Source organism: Acanthochromis polyacanthus, chromosome 11 (assembly GCF_021347895.1).
Source record: "Acanthochromis polyacanthus isolate Apoly-LR-REF ecotype Palm Island chromosome 11, KAUST_Apoly_ChrSc, whole genome shotgun sequence".
Lineage (NCBI taxonomy): Eukaryota > Metazoa > Chordata > Actinopteri > Pomacentridae > Acanthochromis > Acanthochromis polyacanthus.
In genome coordinates this window covers 40,610,148-40,630,416 of record NC_067123.1, presented here as the reverse complement: position 1 = coordinate 40,630,416, position 20,269 = coordinate 40,610,148, and the positions used below count along the sequence as shown (strand labels likewise).

The 20,269-nt window shown below is 38.5% G+C and overlaps 1 protein-coding gene and 1 long non-coding RNA gene across 2 annotated transcripts; one reads left to right on the top strand and one right to left on the bottom strand.

Annotated features, from left to right (window-relative positions):
• Nucleotides 1–6,551: 6,551 nt before the first annotated feature.
• LOC110950970 (uncharacterized) lies at nt 6,552–7,582 on the bottom strand. Its single transcript, XR_002595685.2, has 3 exons — nt 7,285–7,582; nt 7,105–7,181; nt 6,552–6,793 (listed from the first exon to the last, which is right to left on the bottom strand). It is a non-coding gene; the product is annotated as an uncharacterized LOC110950970 (long non-coding RNA).
• Nucleotides 7,583–8,592: 1,010 nt separating this feature from the next.
• Nucleotides 8,593–18,291, top strand: il11b (interleukin 11b). Its single transcript, XM_051955593.1, has 5 exons — nt 8,593–8,629; nt 14,145–14,311; nt 14,849–14,944; nt 15,049–15,216; nt 16,463–18,291. Exons 1-5 carry the CDS (start codon nt 8,593–8,595, stop codon nt 16,631–16,633), a joined length of 639 nt encoding a protein of 212 aa, XP_051811553.1. The 3' UTR covers nt 16,634–18,291.
• The last annotated feature ends 1,978 nt before the right edge of the window (nt 18,292–20,269 follow it).

The window sequence follows — 20,269 nt, the reverse complement described above, 5'->3', positions numbered from 1 at the left end:
ATTTTTAACAAAATTCATGACAAAATAATACAAAAAAGAAAAAAGGTTTTAAGAAAGTAATTGCAAAAAAAGAGAGTTAAATATGGTAAAATAATCATTTAAGACAATAAATTATGAACAAATAATACAAAAAAAAAGGTTTTAAAAAATTTTTTCTTGCAGAACGGAGAGTTAAATACGTGATAAATAACCAGTAAAGACAAAATTTATGACAAAATAATACAAAACAAATCCCTAAATAAGTCCCAAATAAAATATTGTCTTAATTTCATATGAGATTTTATGTATTTTGAGGGGATTTTTAATGTTTAGGAAAAAATGTTTCATTATTATGTGTGGAAAAAATACAGAATCAATATATTTTTCCAGATGGAAAATATTTTTAATCTAATTTTAGAAATATATTTACAGTAATAAACTTGAATTTAACACTTCTCTCTAGAAAATAAAATTTAAAAATGTTAGTAAAATGATGATAAATTTTAGTTTGCTGTGATGTTAAAAAATATGTTCTGTACAAAATGGAGACTTATCTGTGTCAAATACACACATAAACATCTTTATTTTAACTAAAGTATTATTAACTTCTCATGTCTTTATACATCCACTGTAAAAGAAAAGACTTTGAGACTTTAAAGAAATGGCAAATAAATAAATAAACCTGCTGTTTGTTGTTATTTTAGAAATTTTTCATCAGTAATGTAACAAAACAGGGACAAAAATATTTAAACTACTACAGTTAAAAACTTTTGCATTTGTTTATTATTTTATTTTTCCAGTGTACACAGGATTTCGATATGCAAACTTTAGGAGAATCAGGAACAAAACGACTCCAATAATGTCTGAAATATTAAGAAAATAAGACTCCAGATCTGAATTCCTCAGATCAAACGTAGGAGACGTCTGAGACGGAAAGTGTTGATGGTGGTGGAAGAAAGTTTGCAGAAAAGCTCAGATCATTTCAGAATGAGTTGATTTGATGCCCAGAGGTTGAGAAACATTCAGGAACTGTGACGGCACAGAGATTACGATAAAATTCCAGCAGCTGTGGTCACCAGAACACTGCCGGTAAAGAAATGTAACGATGTAGTTCATTTTAGAGTTAAAAATGTGCTTTATTCCAAAGTTTACTGTTAAAAAAAGTTTTAATCTTTAAAAATCTGAAAATGTTCATAAATATTTCAACATTTTTCCATTATCAGCACAACATTTAGTGGATTTAACATTTAATATGAGTTTTTTTTAGTAAAAAATGCAGTTAAAGCATAAATATTAAACCGATATTAACCCTCCTGTTGTCCTTATTTACAGGCACCAAAAATATTATTCCCTTGTCCGGAAAAATTCCAAAAACTCAGCAGAAAAATTCCACAAATTTAGAAAAGAATTATTGCAAAATCTTCAGGAAGAAAATTCCAAAAATTCCTTAAAAATTTCCCTTAAAAGTTTCATTTAAAAAAATGAATTTGGCAAGAAATAAAATGTTAAAAAATAATTTTAAAAAAATATTTGCAAAAATGATTACAAATGTTCCAGAAAAAAAATCCTAAAAATATCCAAAGTGATTTCATATATAGCAGTAAAACTTCTAATATTTTCTTTAAGAGCATTCAGAAAAAAATCAATCGATTGATTTTTTTTTCTTCTGAAGAAACATTTTTAACATTTTTTTTCCATGAAAAAATGTTTAAAAATGTCCCCAAAATGTTGAAAATGTGGACATCAGAAGTTTCACTGTGAAAATATATTTTTTCCCCACATTTTCAAACTAAAACGGGTCAGTTTGACCGTCGGGACGACACCAGGGTTAACGAGTCGATTCAACTCTCAACTGCAGCTTAAGTCTGCTCATCGGACTCTTTAAAACGATTAACTGGGGATGAAAGCAAAAATATTTCAGATTAATTTGGCATGAAACGAATAAAACTTTCTGTATTTGTTTGGGGTGTCCAACATGAGGCCCGTGGTCCAAAAGTGGTCCTCCAGAGGGTCCAACATGAGGCCCGTGGACCAAAAGTGGTCCTCCAGAGGGTCCAACATGAGGCCCGTGGTCCAAAAGTGGTCCTCCAGAGGGTCCAACATGAGGCCCGTGGTCCAAAAGTGGTCCTCCAGAGGGTCCAACATGAGGCCCGTGGTCCAAAAGTGGTCCTCCAGAGGGTCCAACATGAGGCCCGTGGTCCAAAAGTGGTCCTCCAGAGGGTCCAATCCGGCCCTCAAAGTGTAAAAATTCCAGAGAAGACATTAACTGCAGATTGTAAATTAGTAAAACTATAAATTTAAAATCATTTCTAGACCATGACAAGTTGTTTGGATCAGAAAGTAAAATAGTAGACTGTTCATTGTTCTTTTGTCGTTTTGTGTCTCATTTTTGTGATATTTTGTCTGTTTTTGTTGTTCTTTTGTCTGAATTTGTTTGTTGTTTGTTTCTCATTTTTGTGAGTTTGTGTTTACTTTTTGTCTTGCTTGTGTTTTTTGTCGCATTTTTGTCGTTTAGTATTGTGTTTTATTTATAGTTTTGCGTATCATTTGTGTCTTTTGTCTACTTTTTGTCATTTTGTTTCTCGCTTTTGTCATTTTTTGTCTCGTTTTTGTCGCTTCATAAGTTTTGGTCTCTTTTTGTTTTGTTTTGTATTGTTTGTCTCATTTTTTTGTCATTTCCTGTCTTGTTTTTGTCATATTATGTCTCATGTTTATCATATTTTGGCAGAAAAAATGAATTCTGAACCCAACACTGACAAATTTATTGAGTTAATGTGTTGAAAACTGCACAAACTTTCGTTTGGAGCCAGGATTCACTCTGTTTTAGCTCCGTTTTTGGTCTCAACCACCTATAATCTCTCTGCTAGCTCCACCAGCTCGTCTTTACCTGCCTTTATGCGCCACTTAATGTCAGATTTTATAACTTTTTTGGCTAAGAGGAGTGATGTGAGAAGCTAAAGTGGCCTAAAAGCAAAACCAGGTGGTAAACAAGGTGCTGAAACGTATCATAAAGCTGTAGATCAAGACGACCATTCTGCATCGGTTCATCACAACAAACTCCTACTCATTCGTGTTTTTAACAATAATATTTATTACAGCTGCTTCAGTCGACCTTTGACCAAACAAAAACAGAAGTTTTGTCGTCATCGTGCTGCAAAGATGAGGAAGTGACAAAGACGCATCACAAGAAACAAAGTCTGTAAGCTCATCTTCCACAGACAGACGATGGAGTCCGTGCACTGTTCCTCGTCTCCTTCTCAGTTTGATGATATTATCCACTCAGGAAGTTATAAAAGTGGAGAAAAACCACGGTGATTCCACATTCTAGAAATCTCACCAAAACAAACACGTCAGAGGAAACAGAAGTGAGATTTTCTCTTTGAGTTTTAGTTTCTGTTCCATAAATCAGGATTATTGGGTTAAAATCTGGCATTTGTTATTAATAATTAGAATGTTTATAACTTTATTATTTTATGTTTTAGCAGAAGCTGCATAAAAAAAAGTGTAAAGAATCTATTAAAACAAAAGTAGAACGGCAAGTCAGTTTTCACATTTTTCATTCCTTGTGTCAGTTTCTGTTTGTTTTATTTGTTTAGGCAAAAGAAACGTAACTTTAAAAAGAAGATTTTTAAAGATATATAAAAGAGAAACTAACATTTTCATCTTCTTTCTCTTAGTTTAGGGTGCTTTCACACCTACGCCTTTTGGTCCGCTTAAAGCGGACTGGAGTCCACAACACCAGCAAGTACGGTTCGTTTGGGCTGGTGTGAAAGCAGACCAGATGTTTTTGGTGCGGACTAAAGAACCGGACCGTGGTCTCGGTTCTATGTGAACTCCAGTTTGGTTCGCTCCTGCTGAGAACACAAACCTGTCTCCATTTGGACCGGCTTGATGGTGCAGCAGACTTTTTGGTCTACGGGAGCTTCCGTAGCCAAAAACGACTGTGTAATGTTCTCGTACCGAATGCGAGCTTCACGCTGGAACAACAGCAGTATTTGTGCTTGCTGCATAAAGCAATGATACGAATATATGGCAACAAGAAGGAACAGGAGAGCATAGTTCATTGTTTACGAATAAACCTCGATCCATGGAATAAACACAGCCTGTTGTTTTCTTCCGGGATTTTTCCCTCTTCACATGCTGCGCCAATCAGCGTTCACCTACGTCATTATTTTTGTGAACAGCGCCGCCAAATGACTGGGGGGAGATATAACATTCATCGTAGTTGGTTCAACTGCGAAAACACTGGTGTGAATGCGAACCGAACCAGTTGAAATGAGCAACATTGTAACAACTTTTGGGTCCAAACGAACCACTCTAACGGACTAACAGGTGTGAAAGCACCCTTAGTGTGTGAACAGCAGAAAGTTTCAGTAAACGTCATGAATCAAAAGTAGAACGTGAAATGAGAAGAATTTTCCCATTTTTGATTTTTTACGACCAGGCTCTGTTTTAGCAAAAGAAACACGACTTTAAAAAGAAGATTTTCAAAGACATATAGAGGAAAAATTTATATTTTCCCCTTCTTTCTCGTGGTTTAGTGTGTGAACGGCAGGCGGAGGAAGTTTCTCAGTTAAAATGAGTAATTAAAACAAGAATTTAAAAGCTATATAAATGATTTATTATTTTCCTCCATATTCTTTCAGTTTAGTGTGTAAACAGCAGGAGTTTTTCAATTAATTTCACCTGAAAACAAAAGAAGAAAGTGACGTCATAACATAAAAATGAGAGGAATTCTCACATTTTTAATCGTTTACTGCCCGTCCCTGTTTTAGCAGAAGAAACATGAGTTTTAAAAAGAAGATTTGCAAAAAATATATAAAGGAGAAACTAACATTTTCCTTGTTTTTCTCTTGATTTTAGGAAGTTTCTCAAATGATTTCACTTGAAAACAAAAGAAGAACGTGATAACATCAAAGTGAGAGGAATTTTCACCTTTTTTATTTTCCTCCTGCCAGTCTCTGTTTTTGCAGAACTTTAAAAAGAAGATTTGTAGACATATAAAGAGAAAAAACTGACATTTCCCTCCTCTTTCTGTTTATTTTAGGAAGTTTCTCAGCTAAATTCACTTGAACAAAAGAAGAAAGAGCAGTGATGGCACCAGGGTGGGAGGGAGGGAGGAGGAAGAAGAAAAAAATAAAAGAAGAATTGCTCAATTTGGTGTTTTCTGCCTGTTGTGCTTCTTTATATTTCACCTCCAACAGAGAAAGTGGAGCTGATGGGGGAGAGAGAGTGGAGGGGGGAGAGGCCGGCGTGGGCGTCGATGCTCCACGGCGACGATGGCTGATGACTCAGGTGATGTGTCATACACTTTGCTATAAAAGGGAACTTTTACATTTTGTCCACACAAACACAATCACACACAGCGGCAGCACACACACACACACACAGCGGAGCTCACAGGAGGTTTGTTTACTACGGAGCAGCAGCACAAAGATGAAATGTAAGTTTGTTCATTTACTTCTACTGACAGAGGAAGGTGTGAGAGGAGGAGGAGGAGGAGGAAGGTTAGAGCATGTGCTTCAGCCTGAGAGGGAGTGAATGAATGAATGAATGAATGAATGAATGAAACTCAAACATCATCAGCTGTGTTTTCAGGATTTCATTTGTTTAATTTGACTTCTACAAATAAGCTGCTGCTTGGTTTAAGTTTGAACTGTGATTGGCTGCTCGTGTGTGTGTGTGTGTGTGTGTGTGTGTGTGTGTGTGTGTGTGTGTGTGTGTGTGTGTGTGTGTGTGTGTGTGTGTGTGTGTGTGTGTGAGGGATTTCCCCCTCAGCAGTGTTTAGATTCTCAGATAAAAGCTCCAGAACAAGCGTGTGAAACGAGAAACTTCTGGAGTGTTTTCAGCAGGACTCACTCAGACTGTTAGGAGTTATTGATCGGTATAAATGGATCCTTTCTGTGACTGATCGGTCGCTAACGCTGATGCATGATCCTGAGTCACGCTGGAGCCGATTCAAACTGTTTTATGTACCGTTTAATGCGGGGGTTTCCAGCCAGAGGGGCTCAAAACAAAAGCTGAGAAACACTCCAAGTTTAATCACCAATTAGTGATGACATCTGTAGTAGAGGAGGAGTTTAAGGGAGAAAGAAGTGGAAATACTCTAATTAGTGAGTAAATGTGTTTAGTTACATGAAAAATGAAAACCTAGGTGTGTTTTGTAGCATCAGACTGTAGTTAAAGTGAAATATTTGATCATTTTACAGTGGAAACAGTGTATCAAAGTTGTTTTGGAGTGTAGTTAAAGCATCCTAATTTGAATATTTTGTATTTGCACTCGGTTAAAACTGTGTTTAAGCAGTTTCAGACTGTAGTTAAAGTTGTTTTGGACTGTCGTTAAAGCATCCTAACTTGAATATTTTGTATTTGCACATTGTTAAAAGTGTATTTAAGTTGAGAACGTTTTGTTTTGATGACGGCATCTTACATTTGTGGATTCAGCTCTAAAATGACACTTTGCTCCTTCAAACCACTGTTGTAGCTTCAGTTCAAGTGTGAAAATGATCAGTAATACCTGAATCTAATGTCACGCTGGAAAAAAAGAAACTCGAAGTTGACTTTCCTTAATATTCAGTTGTAGCAGCTGTTTATTAAACGACTGAAGTCCATTTAACTTCCTCATTAACCTGATTGACATAAACTACTGTGGGTTCTTTGCAGCATTTTTCAAAACAAGTGTCAGACCAGACATGATTTTGTTCTCTTGGTGTTAGTCATGGTGTCATCTGGAGGTCATACAGTCACAGATTCTTGGTTGTAGTCGGCGGACAGACAGACGTGTCAGACTGAACCTCAGACTTCTTTGTTCCACCTGTAGAAAACAGACGGTTTAATGAGTGAAAGTGAAGCTGGAAGTGTTTGTGGTGAAGAAGGAGGAAAGATTCATCAGCGAAATGACATAAAAACAGCTGGAGCTGTGCGTTTCGTTGCTCTTGGAGCTCATTTTATCGGCTGTTATTGGGCTGAATCTGAGCCTGAACAAGCTGCTGATTATTAACTGATCGTTAAAAACATGTGATGAGCAACACGGAGTAACAGAGAACGTGTTTGTCTGCTGGAGGTGAAGCAGACGGTGATGTCGTCATCGCACATCACTTACAGTAAAGTAATCTGCACACTCACTGTATGAGCTCACATCTATGAGGACACAGCGACTCAGCATTTATGTCACATCGTCCATCCGGCCCAGTGAGGCGCTGCTGCTGGAAATAAAAGGAAACCAGCAGATTAAGAGCAAGTTCACCGCGTAGTAAACCTTTAATCTCCACAACTTTGAACTCCAAACAGCTCGTCCTTACTCACACGCTGCTGCTGTGAAGCTTTAACCCGTTAGAGTTCCTGTTTGAACAACTTTCCCAGCAGACATCTTCATGGGCGTGTCCTGATCTCAGAGTAACGACGGCTTCAGGGTGTCTAGAGTCCACTTCCTCTGACAAAAACACCAGCTGGGTGCAAACAGAGGCAGATCAAGGGTTAATTCCTGGGAATGGAGCTGATACGGCGGCTTCCTGGATGATGTCAGTCCGTCTGCAGAGAGCTTGATGAAATATCAGGAAACAGGACGAGGAGACACGTGATGCTGCTGCAGAGACATGGATGGTTTAACAGGATGGATCAGTCCAGAAATCTGTAGGAGGTTTCAGAATAAAATGAATGTAAAAGGTGAGAAAATGTGATCACAGGAAGGTGCACTCTAAAAAATAAATACTTAAAATAACAGAGAAAGTAAAGCAGCTCATTACAGGAAAAAAAATCTGTTCGTGTCCACAGTAAACAAACAAACAAAAAAAGATATATATTTTCTACTTTTTACAGGTGGACCTGTCTATTAATTAACAGTGAACCAACAGTATAAAAAAAGCTGAACATTTTCTGTTTTTTAAAAGTGTAAAAACCAGGAAAAGTTACATAAATCCATAAAATGTCATAGAAACTTGTACTGACACACTCTTTAAAAAATCTGAAATTTAACTGAATTTTTCATGCATTTTTAATACAGAAAAAATCTATAAAGTTACAAAAACACAGAAATTTACATATATGGTGCAAAAAAATCAATCAATCAATCAATATTCGAAAACAGTAGCTGTGAAACAAACAGAGTTTTTTAAAGAAAGAAATTTTAAATTTTATGGCATGAAAAATCCTACAAATTATTTTTGTTATATTTATTATTAACATTTTAATGGACAATTTAATTTAGTTTAATGTCCATATATGTGGAGGTAAACATGGTTTTAAAGTCAAATGAAGATGAGAAAACAGATTTAAATTACAGAATATTACAGTATTTTTATTAGACGGTTATTTTTTAGTATTTTTCAGTATTTTTGGTGCCCCAGCTGCTCAAATATTATCGTTTTATTTTCTCTTTTTACATTTTTTTTGACACTGTAAAAAAGTTACATAAGCCAGACACATGAAAACACATAAAGTTGTGCGTGGTTCTTTGATCCTGAGGTTCCTTCCTTCTGGCTGAACAGAGCACCTGTTGAGGTGGACTGAGAGCTTCTCTGTGTCTCGGAGCAAACAGGAACCTCCTCTGTTTGTTTGTCTGACTCAGCAGAAGGGAGGCATGAAGTGGAACGGAAACGGAGGAAGCGTGTGATTATGTGCGACCCCGTGTTGGCGTGTGCTGACGACACGAGTAAAACACATCAGAGCCGTAGCGCTGTCACAGCTGTTTGCTCTGCCAGATGATGACTGGACGCCGCTGGATGTTTTTCACTTTGACAGAACAGCTTTTCTGCTGATGTTTTCTTCGGTAATTTTCCAGATTCGGTGTCTTTGGCTGAGTGGAAACGATTTCAGCACGAAGCCTCTTATTGCATGAGTTCAAACCAATGATGCAACAGCTGATAACAAGTAACCTCATTTGTTCAACATCTGGAAGCCTGAACAGAGAATAGAGAACATCTGTTTGTGGGTTGGAGGTTTAAACCTTCCTTGGATTCAGACAAGGTTTAGTTGTTGTAACTTCAGTTATTTGATGTTATCAGGTTGAAATCAGTGAAACATTCCACCTAAACTCACCACAACTGTCTGCTCCGGAAACGCTGTCGACTCGTCTAGACACTTCAGTCTTCAGCCTCTGACTCACACATCAATTTCACTCTCAATCAGGGAATTGTTTCTGCAGCATCTTAGGTGTAGTAATAAAAGACGGAGCCGTGAGGAGGAACTGAAGAGGGGAAAACCCTCTGAGGACACTAGGAAGTCCTAGTGTCAGGTACCAGGAAAGACATAAACCCAGAAAACTTCTCTGGACGAGAAGTCGGAGACACAATGGAGAGATTTATTGGAAGTTTTACAGAGTTTCTGGGTTGTTCAACACAAAGTCTGGTTAGAGATCCGTCTCCTGGGACGGAATGAATGAAGCTTTAAAGTCTCAGGTGTCGCCTCCTTACTATGAGCCTGAAAAACACACTCAGGTGAACGTAAACCGTTACATAATTTAGTCAAATCTGTAGACATTCATTTAGAAATGAGTCAGCTGGATAGTAATTAGCACCATCGACTCCTGCTGGGTGTTTATGAGGTGATTCAGCAGGTTGTGATTTGTTTTGGGGATGTTTTTAGTCCTGATTAGTTTTATGAGTGAAGACAGAATATTTCTTCCATAAGTCCCATGTGGTGAGCGAACCTCTGCCAAACCAAACCAGTCGACATTCCATCAAACCGCTGGAGCTCAAACTGTTATCTCATTACTGGGAGGAGCTGTGAGTAGTTCAGAGTATACCATAATAATGTCCTGCTTGCACATTTCTGATGTTAAATCTAACAATTTGGGAAGGATTGCACACTAAAGGCCACTTAAAAACTCTGATTTTATCAACGGCAGCAGGACATGTCTGCAGGAGTGTGATGCACAAAGTCACATCAAATAATGCTATTTGGTGCTATGTGTAGCATGGTGTTAAGAATGACATCATAGTGTAGCTTGTTGTACAGAAACATGGTGTAATACGAGCGGAAACGTGTGTGTCATAAAAGGCATCATGTTGTTAAAAATGTCAGAGTACAGCATGCTGCACAATACTAATGTAAATAATAATAATAATAATAATAATAGTGATATAGGCCTGTTTAAGTCGGCAGCACCACGACAGAAACACACCAGGATGAGCAGAAGCCTTCTCCTGCTCTAACGTATTTCATGTTTACTGCAGCTGTAAACAGTTTGTGATCTCTGGGTGGCCGGTGGAGAGAAAAGAGCGTTTAAACACAGTGAGCAGCTGGAACTTTTCCTCTTCAAGTAAACTCAGCAGCATTACTACAGCCGGACTTTCCCAGAGCAGCTGTTTGTTTTTTTTTTCTGAAATCTACTCCACTGTCTTTCCTCCTCCTCCACGTTTTCTTCTTTTTCTCATGAATCAATGTGGCTCTGAGGTTCTGGATGTTTTGCTTGGACCCGTTCGTGGCCACATGTTGACACTTTCCTCCCTCTGTAACTCGGCTGAACGAATTCAAACGATAACGAGGGAAAGTACGAAGCTGTCCGACTCTATTTTAAGATAGATCTCAGACAGTCAGTTCTGTGTTGGCCAATTAGCAGATTTTTATTCTTTTGTTTGGGACGTTTCACAAAGCTGTGCAGTGCAGGAGATCTGGGTGGTAGAAGGTGGCCTTAAGGCTCAGTACGTCTGTTGAACCAGTTATTTGTTGGGTGCAGTGAGTCGAGGGTTTCCACTAGAATACATGTTCTGTGTTGTTGAGTAAAACTGCTGGTAATCGCAGCACTGTGAGGGCCTGATGTGGTACGATCCAGATAAACCAGAGGGGACACGTCCTTAAAGAGGTCAAACTAAAGTCCCATGATAGCATGTAGTAAAAAATATACAGCAGTTTGATAAGTCGTAAAAAACGCTGCAGTATGATGCGTCGTAAAGCATGTAGTACAGTATGTTGGTGTTACGGCCACCAGTACTGGTGCCGTCTGGTTTCTGAGGTGGTGTCTTTGGAGGCCTTTGTGTGGGTTCAGCTGTGGCTGTTCTGTGAGTCTCTCCAACACCCCAGCTGCTATCCATTTCACCTGATAACTCTGGAGATGACGACCTGCACTGCAGTCCTGTTCTCCCCGCCTCCCGACTGTCCTGATTGGGCCGCCCGCCAGCTCTCCTCCACCACTATCCAACCAGATGCAGCAGCAGCACACCTGCAAGCTGCCACCAAGTTATTAGTCGGCACGGCTGGTATTTGTGACTAGTCCACCCTGGTGCCTCTTTGTGTGTCTGTAGGTACGTGTGGTTGGGCTGGTGGGTACTGCAGACACTTTGGTCTGTAGACACTATGAATGAGTGCTACAGACAGGCTGGGCTTAGTGAAGAAGCTGTTCGTTTTGAGTGTTTGTGACCTGTGTGGTCTGTGACCTCCATCCATCCATCCATGCTCTATACACTGCTTTATCCTCACTAGGGTCGTGGGGGGTGCTGGAGCCTTTTTTTAAAAAAAATTATATATATTTTTTGCCTTTTTATTGTGATAGTCGCAGTGAAGAGTGACAGGAAATGGGGAGAAGAGTAGGAGGAAGACATGCAGCAAAGGGCCGCGGGCAGGAATCGAACCCGGGCCGCTGCGTCAGAGACCAGCCCCTGTACATGGGTCACCTGCTTAACCCGATTAAATATATGGCTAACAAGGTTTTGTTTTTTTTAACCGCTTTTGTCGACCTGCGACCTTTAAAGAATCCCACTGGGAGCGTCTAAAGAGCTCGGACACTTGGACAAAGTGAATGTTTCTCTAAATGTTGCAGTCGGAGGCGTCTGCCGGTGAAGTCACCACCAGGAGATTAATCTGACTCAGACCTGCTCCCCTTCCCTTTTCCAAGCGGAGCAGAAAAACCCACAGCATACCTCTCATTCCTCCTCCATGACCTCACCAACGGACAGCTCGCTGCTTTGTTGCCACGGATACGGGGTTTCTGAAGTTGCATAAAGCAGCGGACAGATTTACAGACATGAACTAATCTTGATTAAAGTGTTTCCTGAGCAGAGATCATCAGAGATGGAGGGCGATTAGGAGGCCGAGACAAAACAACGTTCAGAGGATTGGAGGGAATTAAAGACAAACAGACTGAGGATCCTGAGGAGGAATTCAAACACATTTATTCATCTGACTGAAAACAAAACATTAGAGAAACCACTGACATGCTTTGCTGCTGCATTTCTAAAACTTTCTGATGACTTATCATCATGACAAACCCACAGAGAGTCAGCTGTGAACTCCCTCCTTCATGTTATCCTCTTATTGTTTTGGTCTTATAACTTCTGCTTCGTTCACTTCATTCCAGCTGCATTTCTCAGCTGTTTTTTGTTTTTTAGTGAAAATGTTCCATTAAACTCACTCCAGCTCAGTACCAGGGGGCAGACAGCTGAAAGTAGCAGCTAGCTGGTTAGCATGGAGGAGCTAAAGAGCTTCATGTTTCAATGAAGAGCTGGTGGAGACCAAAAATAGAGCAAAAACAGAACAAAGGAGTGATGCTGAATACATTTAGAACATATTCTATTAGAGGTAGATTTGTGGTTTTTGCAAGGGCCCATGTGACATCATGACCACAGAGTCTATGTGAACCAATTAGTAGATAGCAGTCTAAGAACTGAGACCACACCGACTGTGAAAGAGCTAGAAAAGTAAACTGGTCCTTATTTAACGCTCCCTGTTTAGTTCATGGTGATTGGACGTATTCCACATCCTTAGACGTGTTTTTGTTCAGTGGCTGCACACACTATTTAAAAGGCAGATCTTTTTCTCACTGCCAGGAGATTTTCTTCACATCTGAAATGTGTCCAAGTCCCATAAAGTTGGAAACCATCCAGTCCTATATACATGCGTGTTGTCTCCACAGTCTCTTCTACGGCCTCCAAGTGGCGCCAATAACGCAACTTAACGATAATGGAGGTTTTAAGAGTTCAGATTAAGGATGCACAGCTTAATTCATACATTCAGACACACTTATTCTGCCGTTTTGTTTGTTGGATTCATAGAGGTGACTCTAAAAATTGTTGCAATAAAAGTCAATCTGACAAACAAACAAACATTTCAGGCAGATTAGTCAAATTATATTTTATTTTAGGGGTTAATTGAACATTTTTATGGGTCAAAGTTGATGAAAAAACTTAGTCTCAATAATAATTTGCCTTTTTTGTCATCCAAATAACTTTGACTGTAGTTTTTTGTCTTTTTATGAATATCACTGCATCCTCAGCTCTTTGCAGTTTACTTGTTAAAATGCTATAAAAAATAAACTACAAGGCAGAATTACCATTAAATACTGTCATCAATTCTCCTCAGTCAGATTTGTTGTCATCGTTTTTAGAAGTTTGCTGTTATGGCACTTTGGAGTTGCATTTTTACCTGAAATAACCTGAAATAACTTGAAATAACCCGTCTGTTTGCAGCCATGGCCACATGAATATTAATGATGGAATATACTGTGTGATGTGTGAGCTGACCTGCTAACCTTGGGGTTTGTTTCTCAGAAATAGAAGCTGTCGTTGTGCAGAAATGAGTCTGTTTCCTCCTCTGACACCCACTCTCAACACCTCTGACCTGTTTTTGTTTAAACCTTCATCCGATATGAAGCTCTGCTCTGATCTGACTTTATGAGGGATTGTTTCTGTTTGGATCTCAGGATGGAAATGTGTCTGAAGTCAGAATGAAGTGAAGGATGCTGGGAATGTGTTCTACGGAGCGAGCTTTGGACCAAATGGTTGCTTCAGCGTTGTGTTGATGCTGCCACGTACAATTAAACCACTTCTGTCAGATAAAGTGTTTCGTTGTGCCGTGACAAACACAGATTGAAAGAGGCCTCCTGAGGATTAATCCTCGGGTCGTGTGGTTTAGATTTGAGGTTGGAAATATAAACGAGTTTCCGTGCAGCTCTGCGGTTTTCTTTCTGATTCACACTCACCGGCTGGGTCAAAGACAGGGGAGGAAATGTGAGTTTGTTAGTTTCTAGCAGCCACCTGTCAGCTGTAAACTCTGAGTAATTTTCTTTGAAATGAACAATTTAGAGCTTCTTTAATGTGACAGATTTCATTCTGATGAATGTCTGTGGTAAAAATTTATCACAGCTTCTGAAGAAATGTAGAACAGAAGCACATAAGGGGAAAAATCACCACTTTGAGCTCATTTTTTTTTGCATCTGTTTCTTGTCTCTGCAGTGATTAACGACTCCGCCTCTTTTCTGCTCCACCTGCTGCTATTGGCTGAGCTGCTCGTCCATTCGTCAGGCCGTCCCGCCCACATTTCCCCCCTCTGTGGCATGTTTGGATCAATGATCCCTCAGGTGGACAGACTGATGAACTCTTCCAAACAGCTGCATGACTTAGTAAGGACTCACTTCATGCTGTTTACACAATTATAAGTTCATTTTTTGTTATTATCATTGCTGTGCTGCATCAGTTCAGCATGAAAATGATTAAAATGTCATATCAGAGTGAGAAAAGCACCATTTTGCACATCTATTTCATGAAACATAGAAGAGGGAGGAATGTTTCAGACAGACTCCTGCACACTCCAAAATGAGCTAAAATACATTTATTTACATTTTTTGGTATTCTACCACCATCAGGCAAACGGTTTGTTGCACAGAAAAGCCATCTTCAGTAGGATCTGCAATGATTTTGATGATTTTTATGTAACATGTACAGATTACTTTTCTATGAATATTTCATCATTTATTGTGTGCATGGTTCAGAGAAACTGAATATGAACAAATTATGAGATGGATTTTCACTGCAAAACCAGTTTATTCGTGTAAATTATTATTTTAAGATGCCTCTTATCTGGTTTCTACTTTTATTTACGGCATTATATTTAAATATTGGTGTGTTTTAACCTTTCCTTCTCTCCATATTTCCAACAGACTACAGAGGAGCTGCTGAACTTTGCAGCAGTAGAACACAGACTCCACAGTCTTCCTCACATCCAATACACTGCTGCTTATTTCAGCTCATTAAAGGTAAGCAGAGGATCAAGGAGATGAGACGTCAGCTCTGATAGACATGTTAATCACATCTAAAGGCTTCATCGGTGTTTAAATCGGTGTGTTTATCGTCCCTGCAGGTCAACGAGTCGCTCTCCCAGCTCTATTCTTACTCTCAGTCCTTCAAGCTGCACGTCGACTGGCTGAAAACCGCAAAAGAAAACGTGAGTTTGCCGGTTCAGGCTGCTGAGAGCAGCAGCATCCACCTCCAGCAGATATCCAACCTCATCAACGCATCTCTGCATCAGGTGAGGAAACCAGAAAACCAGCGGGCTTCGTTTGTTCACATGCATTCATTCACAGAAATCAGACTGGAAGAGAAATCTGAAAACCGAAAGAGACCTTTAAAAAAATAAAGTGAAAGGAAAGGAAAACAATCACAATTTAATAAAAAGAAATAGTTAGAAAACCTACATGGATCAGCAGAAAAATATGTTTCATTCATTTTATTTTGACGCCTTTATATTAACTTCACAGTTATGTTAGTTACAGAAGGGAAAAACTTTATTTTTTAGTATTTTTAAAATCCATTAAAATATCAATAAAGTCACAAAAATATACTCGAAATTGACACATTTAATGTAAAATACCAAAATGTGTCACTGAATGAACACAAAGTGATCATTTTTACAGAAAATGGTCATTTTTTGACATAAAACCACATAAATATATATAAATTTAATTATTTATTTATACAAATAAATAAAATATTTGTTTGAATAAATAAATATTTAATGAATTAAATATTTATTAAATATATATATGTTTATTTATATAAATAAATTTATTATTTAAAACCATAAATGCAACATGAGTTATATTAATGCATCATCATCAAAATATCAATAAAATAACAAAATATACTTAGAATTTGCATGCTTAATGTAAAATAACCAGAAAATGTGTCACTTAATGAACATAAAGTGATCATTTTTGACATAAAAAAACATAAATATTTGTTTAAGTACATGTAAAAATAAATATTTAATATATTAAATATCTTTTTAAATATAAATATACAAATGTATTATTTATAATCATAAATATAAATGAATTATATTAATGCATCTTCATCAAAACATCATTAAAATCACAGATCATTTTTCAGTTTTTGTACACATCAGGATCCTTCATTGAAAGTAACAAACAAAAAACTTTCATGAACAATTAAGATAAACAGTAAAACATAACGTAACTGAATAAAGCATGAAGTAAAACTAAAATAATAAAAGATAGATTTAGTCCTCCAGTTTCTCTATAAATTACAGAGAATCAACGGCCAGTTTTTATTGCTTTCCTAAAAGTGTAATTAATACACAGCACATTCAAAGTAATAAAACTTCTTTTTCGGTTGTGAATTTCCCATTAAAGTGGACCATAAGAGCAGACTGGTCTTTACAGAGAGACACGTGAGGTTTTTAAACTCTGCTGTTTCAGGTTCTGAATAATGAAGCAGCTTCCTGTCAGTTAATCCTGTTGGTTTTCTGTCTTCAGATCAGTGCAGACGTTCCTCAGTCGACGCCTCCATCCCTCCCTGATGTCTCCACGGCCTTTGATGCTCTGAAGTTCTCCGTGGAGCTCTCAGGGCGGCTGGAAGCCTTCTGTAGCTGGTCAAAGAGAGTTTTACGACATCTCCAGAGACTCTCCCACTGCCCCAAACATTAAGAAGAACCTCCAGCAGCTCCTGATGTCTTCCTACCGAACCACTTCTGATGTTTTTAACAGGCCATGCTGCTGGTGAAGGAGGATTCTCCATGAAGCTCAATGCAGACGTCCATGATGTCCACGAGATGCTTTTTAATGACTCTGATGACCCTTGATTTGTCCTTGTGGCGCCGCCTGTACGTCTCAATCTTTTCTCTTTTTGTGAAACATCTCAGTGATGAACTGGAACAAGACCTGGTTCCTCTGTAGCACCGTTACCTTTATGGTCCTGAGTGAAATATCTCAACAACTTCTGGTGGATTCCCATGAAACATATTGAAGAAATTCTCCTCAGAATGAACTGTAATAACCCCAAAGATCCTCTGATGTTCCATCCAGAACCATCATCAGATTTCATCAGTGCCACCCCTGGGGTCATCACCAAATACCTGCAGAACAAGCATTCAGTGGTGACTACGGTTTTGTGTTTGAATCAGTCAGTGTTAGCATGCTAATATGCTAATCTAGCTTGGTAAAGATGAAGCCTTTATGGCATTGGCATGTTAGCAAGCTGACAATGGCTCAAAACATTGCTGTAGATGCAGTAAATACAGCCTCTCAAAGCTGCTAGCATAGCTGCTAGCATAGCTGCAATCATGTAGCGATGACTGATCTGAAATACAAAAGTTCAGCAGAAAACAAATAAGATGAAGGTCCAGGAGATTCAGAGTTCTTGATGCATTACAGGGCTTGATCAAAAAGTTGTAAGACAGCGACTTTAAAAGAAACGGAAACCACACTTGATTTAAATTTACATGTAGAGTAGTTTCTTTGTGTGGTGAGAATCTGCTCCCAGTGCTCCTGCAACATCTGAAAATCTCCTTTAAAGTCCAATTATATAAACATGTGGGGGAACCATTCAATAGTAAATCATTTTAGGGAAGAAGAAGACATCACTGGGAGTCAGATTTGGTAACTGGGGCATTTCTAGAGACACGATGAGCTGCTGTGGTCGTAAAAGTAGTGAGTGATCAACCAGGGCTCAGAACATGAATGCTGAAGGTCCTCCTGACCTACCAGGCCGTGCTGGTTTAGAAGTTGCAGCTCTTCCAGTGGTTGTTTCCTCTCTTGATGGAAGCTGCAGACCGAGATTTCTCCATAAAAGTTGGATCATCCAGAATGTGACGTTTGAACTCGGAGAAATCATAAATATGCGCCTCCTGGTGGTCCCAAAAACACGTCTAACTCTGGACTTCTTCACCAAACCTTGTATTAGAAGACTTCAGTGCTTCCTTTGTCATCATACTAACATCTAAAAACAAAGCAGAATGTACGTTTATTCCATATGTTTGGGGAAATGTTTTCCATGTAGCCTTTTCTACTGTTACCGACCTCTCAGACTGTTTACACTCAGTGCCTGTTACGTGTTGAAGCTACTCAGAGCTGAACGACCAGAAAACATTGTGGAACGATTAATATTTTTTTATTACTGTTCTTTTTATTTTTTATTCTATTTAGAATGCTATTTATGAGCTTTTTATGTTATGTATTTGACAGTGTTTAGTTTGAGATGCAGGCATCTCACCGTTTTCTATGGGTTATGTATTATTTAATAATAATAATAATAATATTAAGGTATTGCCATAGGGACTGTTACCGTACTATTTATACATTTTGTACTTTTTTGTTTGTTTTTTATGTTTGAGGTTGTTAATAAAATTCTACATGAAATGAAATGTGACTGTGTGGTGGAACAGAACATGCAAACATACAAAGTTGCACTAAAATGAGTTAAAGTTGCTCTTAAAGTACAAAAATAAACAAATACCATCTCAATGTGAAAAAAAGATCCACTCTGACTGTATGATATCTAACATTTAACTATTTACAGTGAAACTACATAGAGAAATTCAGAGAATCACTCATATTCAAATCAGTTCAAATTTTGCGTCAATTTCAACAAGTTTTATGTCAACTCGGACTGTTTCTCGTCATTTTGGATCGTTTCTATGTCTTTGGGATGTTTTTCAAGTCATTCTGGACTAATTGTCTGTAATTATGGATCATTTTCAAGTCATTTTGTGCATTTTGATTCATTTTATACATTTTTTGAGTCATTTTGGACAAGTTTTATGTCAGCTTGGAGCTTTTCTTGTCATTTTGGATCATTTTTTTTGTCTTTGGGATCATTTTCAAGCCATTTAGTACAAATTTCATGTCATTCTGGAATAATTTTCCAGAATTATGGATCATTTTCAAGTCATTCTGGACTTGAATTACGGGACTTTTTGTGTCATAGTTGACATTTTAGTGATATCCAGTCATTTTTTTATTAATATGTGATTGTTTCCATAAATAATTATGGAATTTGTGAAGACATGATAATAATGAACATAAAAATCTACAGTTTTTTTTTAAACTTTTAATAGAAATGTATTGACTGACCCAGATGCTGCAGCTGCTGCTGTTAGGAAGCGACTCATAAAGCAACCCTCTGGTGTTTTTATCCTCTGCGGTTACTTTCCATTGATGTTGAACTGATGACAGGAACCGTGTCTCTGCCTCTGACAAACGTAGTAATACTACGACTCCCACATCTGTCGCTGAGATTCAAACACTTGTAAAGCGCTGGAGTTAAAAGAGTCTACAGAAGGCCGGGTGACACATAAAGGGAATGTACAGACCGCTGCTGCTCTGCTGAACAGAAGTCTCAGAGAGCGGCTTGCATAACGCCACCGTGTTGACATGAGGCCGCAGACACATGATCTCACACTCAGACAGACTGCAGGCCTCTGCTGGGCTGCTGTTGGTGTGGACTGTGGTCCACTGAATAACCAGGCCTTTCCATCAGTGGAGGTTTTCTTCCCAGGATGATGATGTCAGGATTTATGGGCTCACACTGACAATGAGAGGATCACGGAGCATGAGATGGATTGACCTCCACAGAGTCCAGACCTCAGAACCACTGAGGATCTTTGGATTTTCTGGAGAAGACTTTGGTCCGACTCTCCCATCATCGATAGAAGATCTTGGTAGAAAATGAATACAACTCTGGACAGAAACAAAGCTTAATGACACAGTGAATGAGTGCCGTACTCAAAGCTAAAGGCGCACCAATGAAATATTAGAGTGTAGGACTTTATTTTGGATAGGCAGTGTATCTAAAATAAAGATATGATCGTCTTGGCAATCATCTTTAAAATGCAACACTCATGAACTCATATTGATGCTTTAACATTTCAGTCCCAGTCTTGGGAATGGAATATAGCACAGAATGAACTGAACTGGTCTTTTAAAGTTTTTCAGCTGTGATGACCCTCCACCTGGACAGGTGTTCCTGTCTTTCTGGAGCTGAGGGTCATCAGCTGAAGAGCTACACCTGGGATCGAGTGGCTCAGCTCCATTTAACCTCCCTCACTTCCACTGCAGCTCTCTGACAGGAGCTTCAGCCGCATGCTGTTGGGCTTTCTGTTTTTGTGCACATTTTGGACTGATTGGTTGCAACAAACTAATTTTCAGTCATCATGCTGTGTTTGTCCAGGCTGTAACGCAGCCAACAAAAACACTGGGATTGGTTATAAAGACAGACATGAGGATATGTGCTCACTGTTTGTTAAAGTTTATGTCCACTTCCAAATCAGAATCCCATCTGGAAGA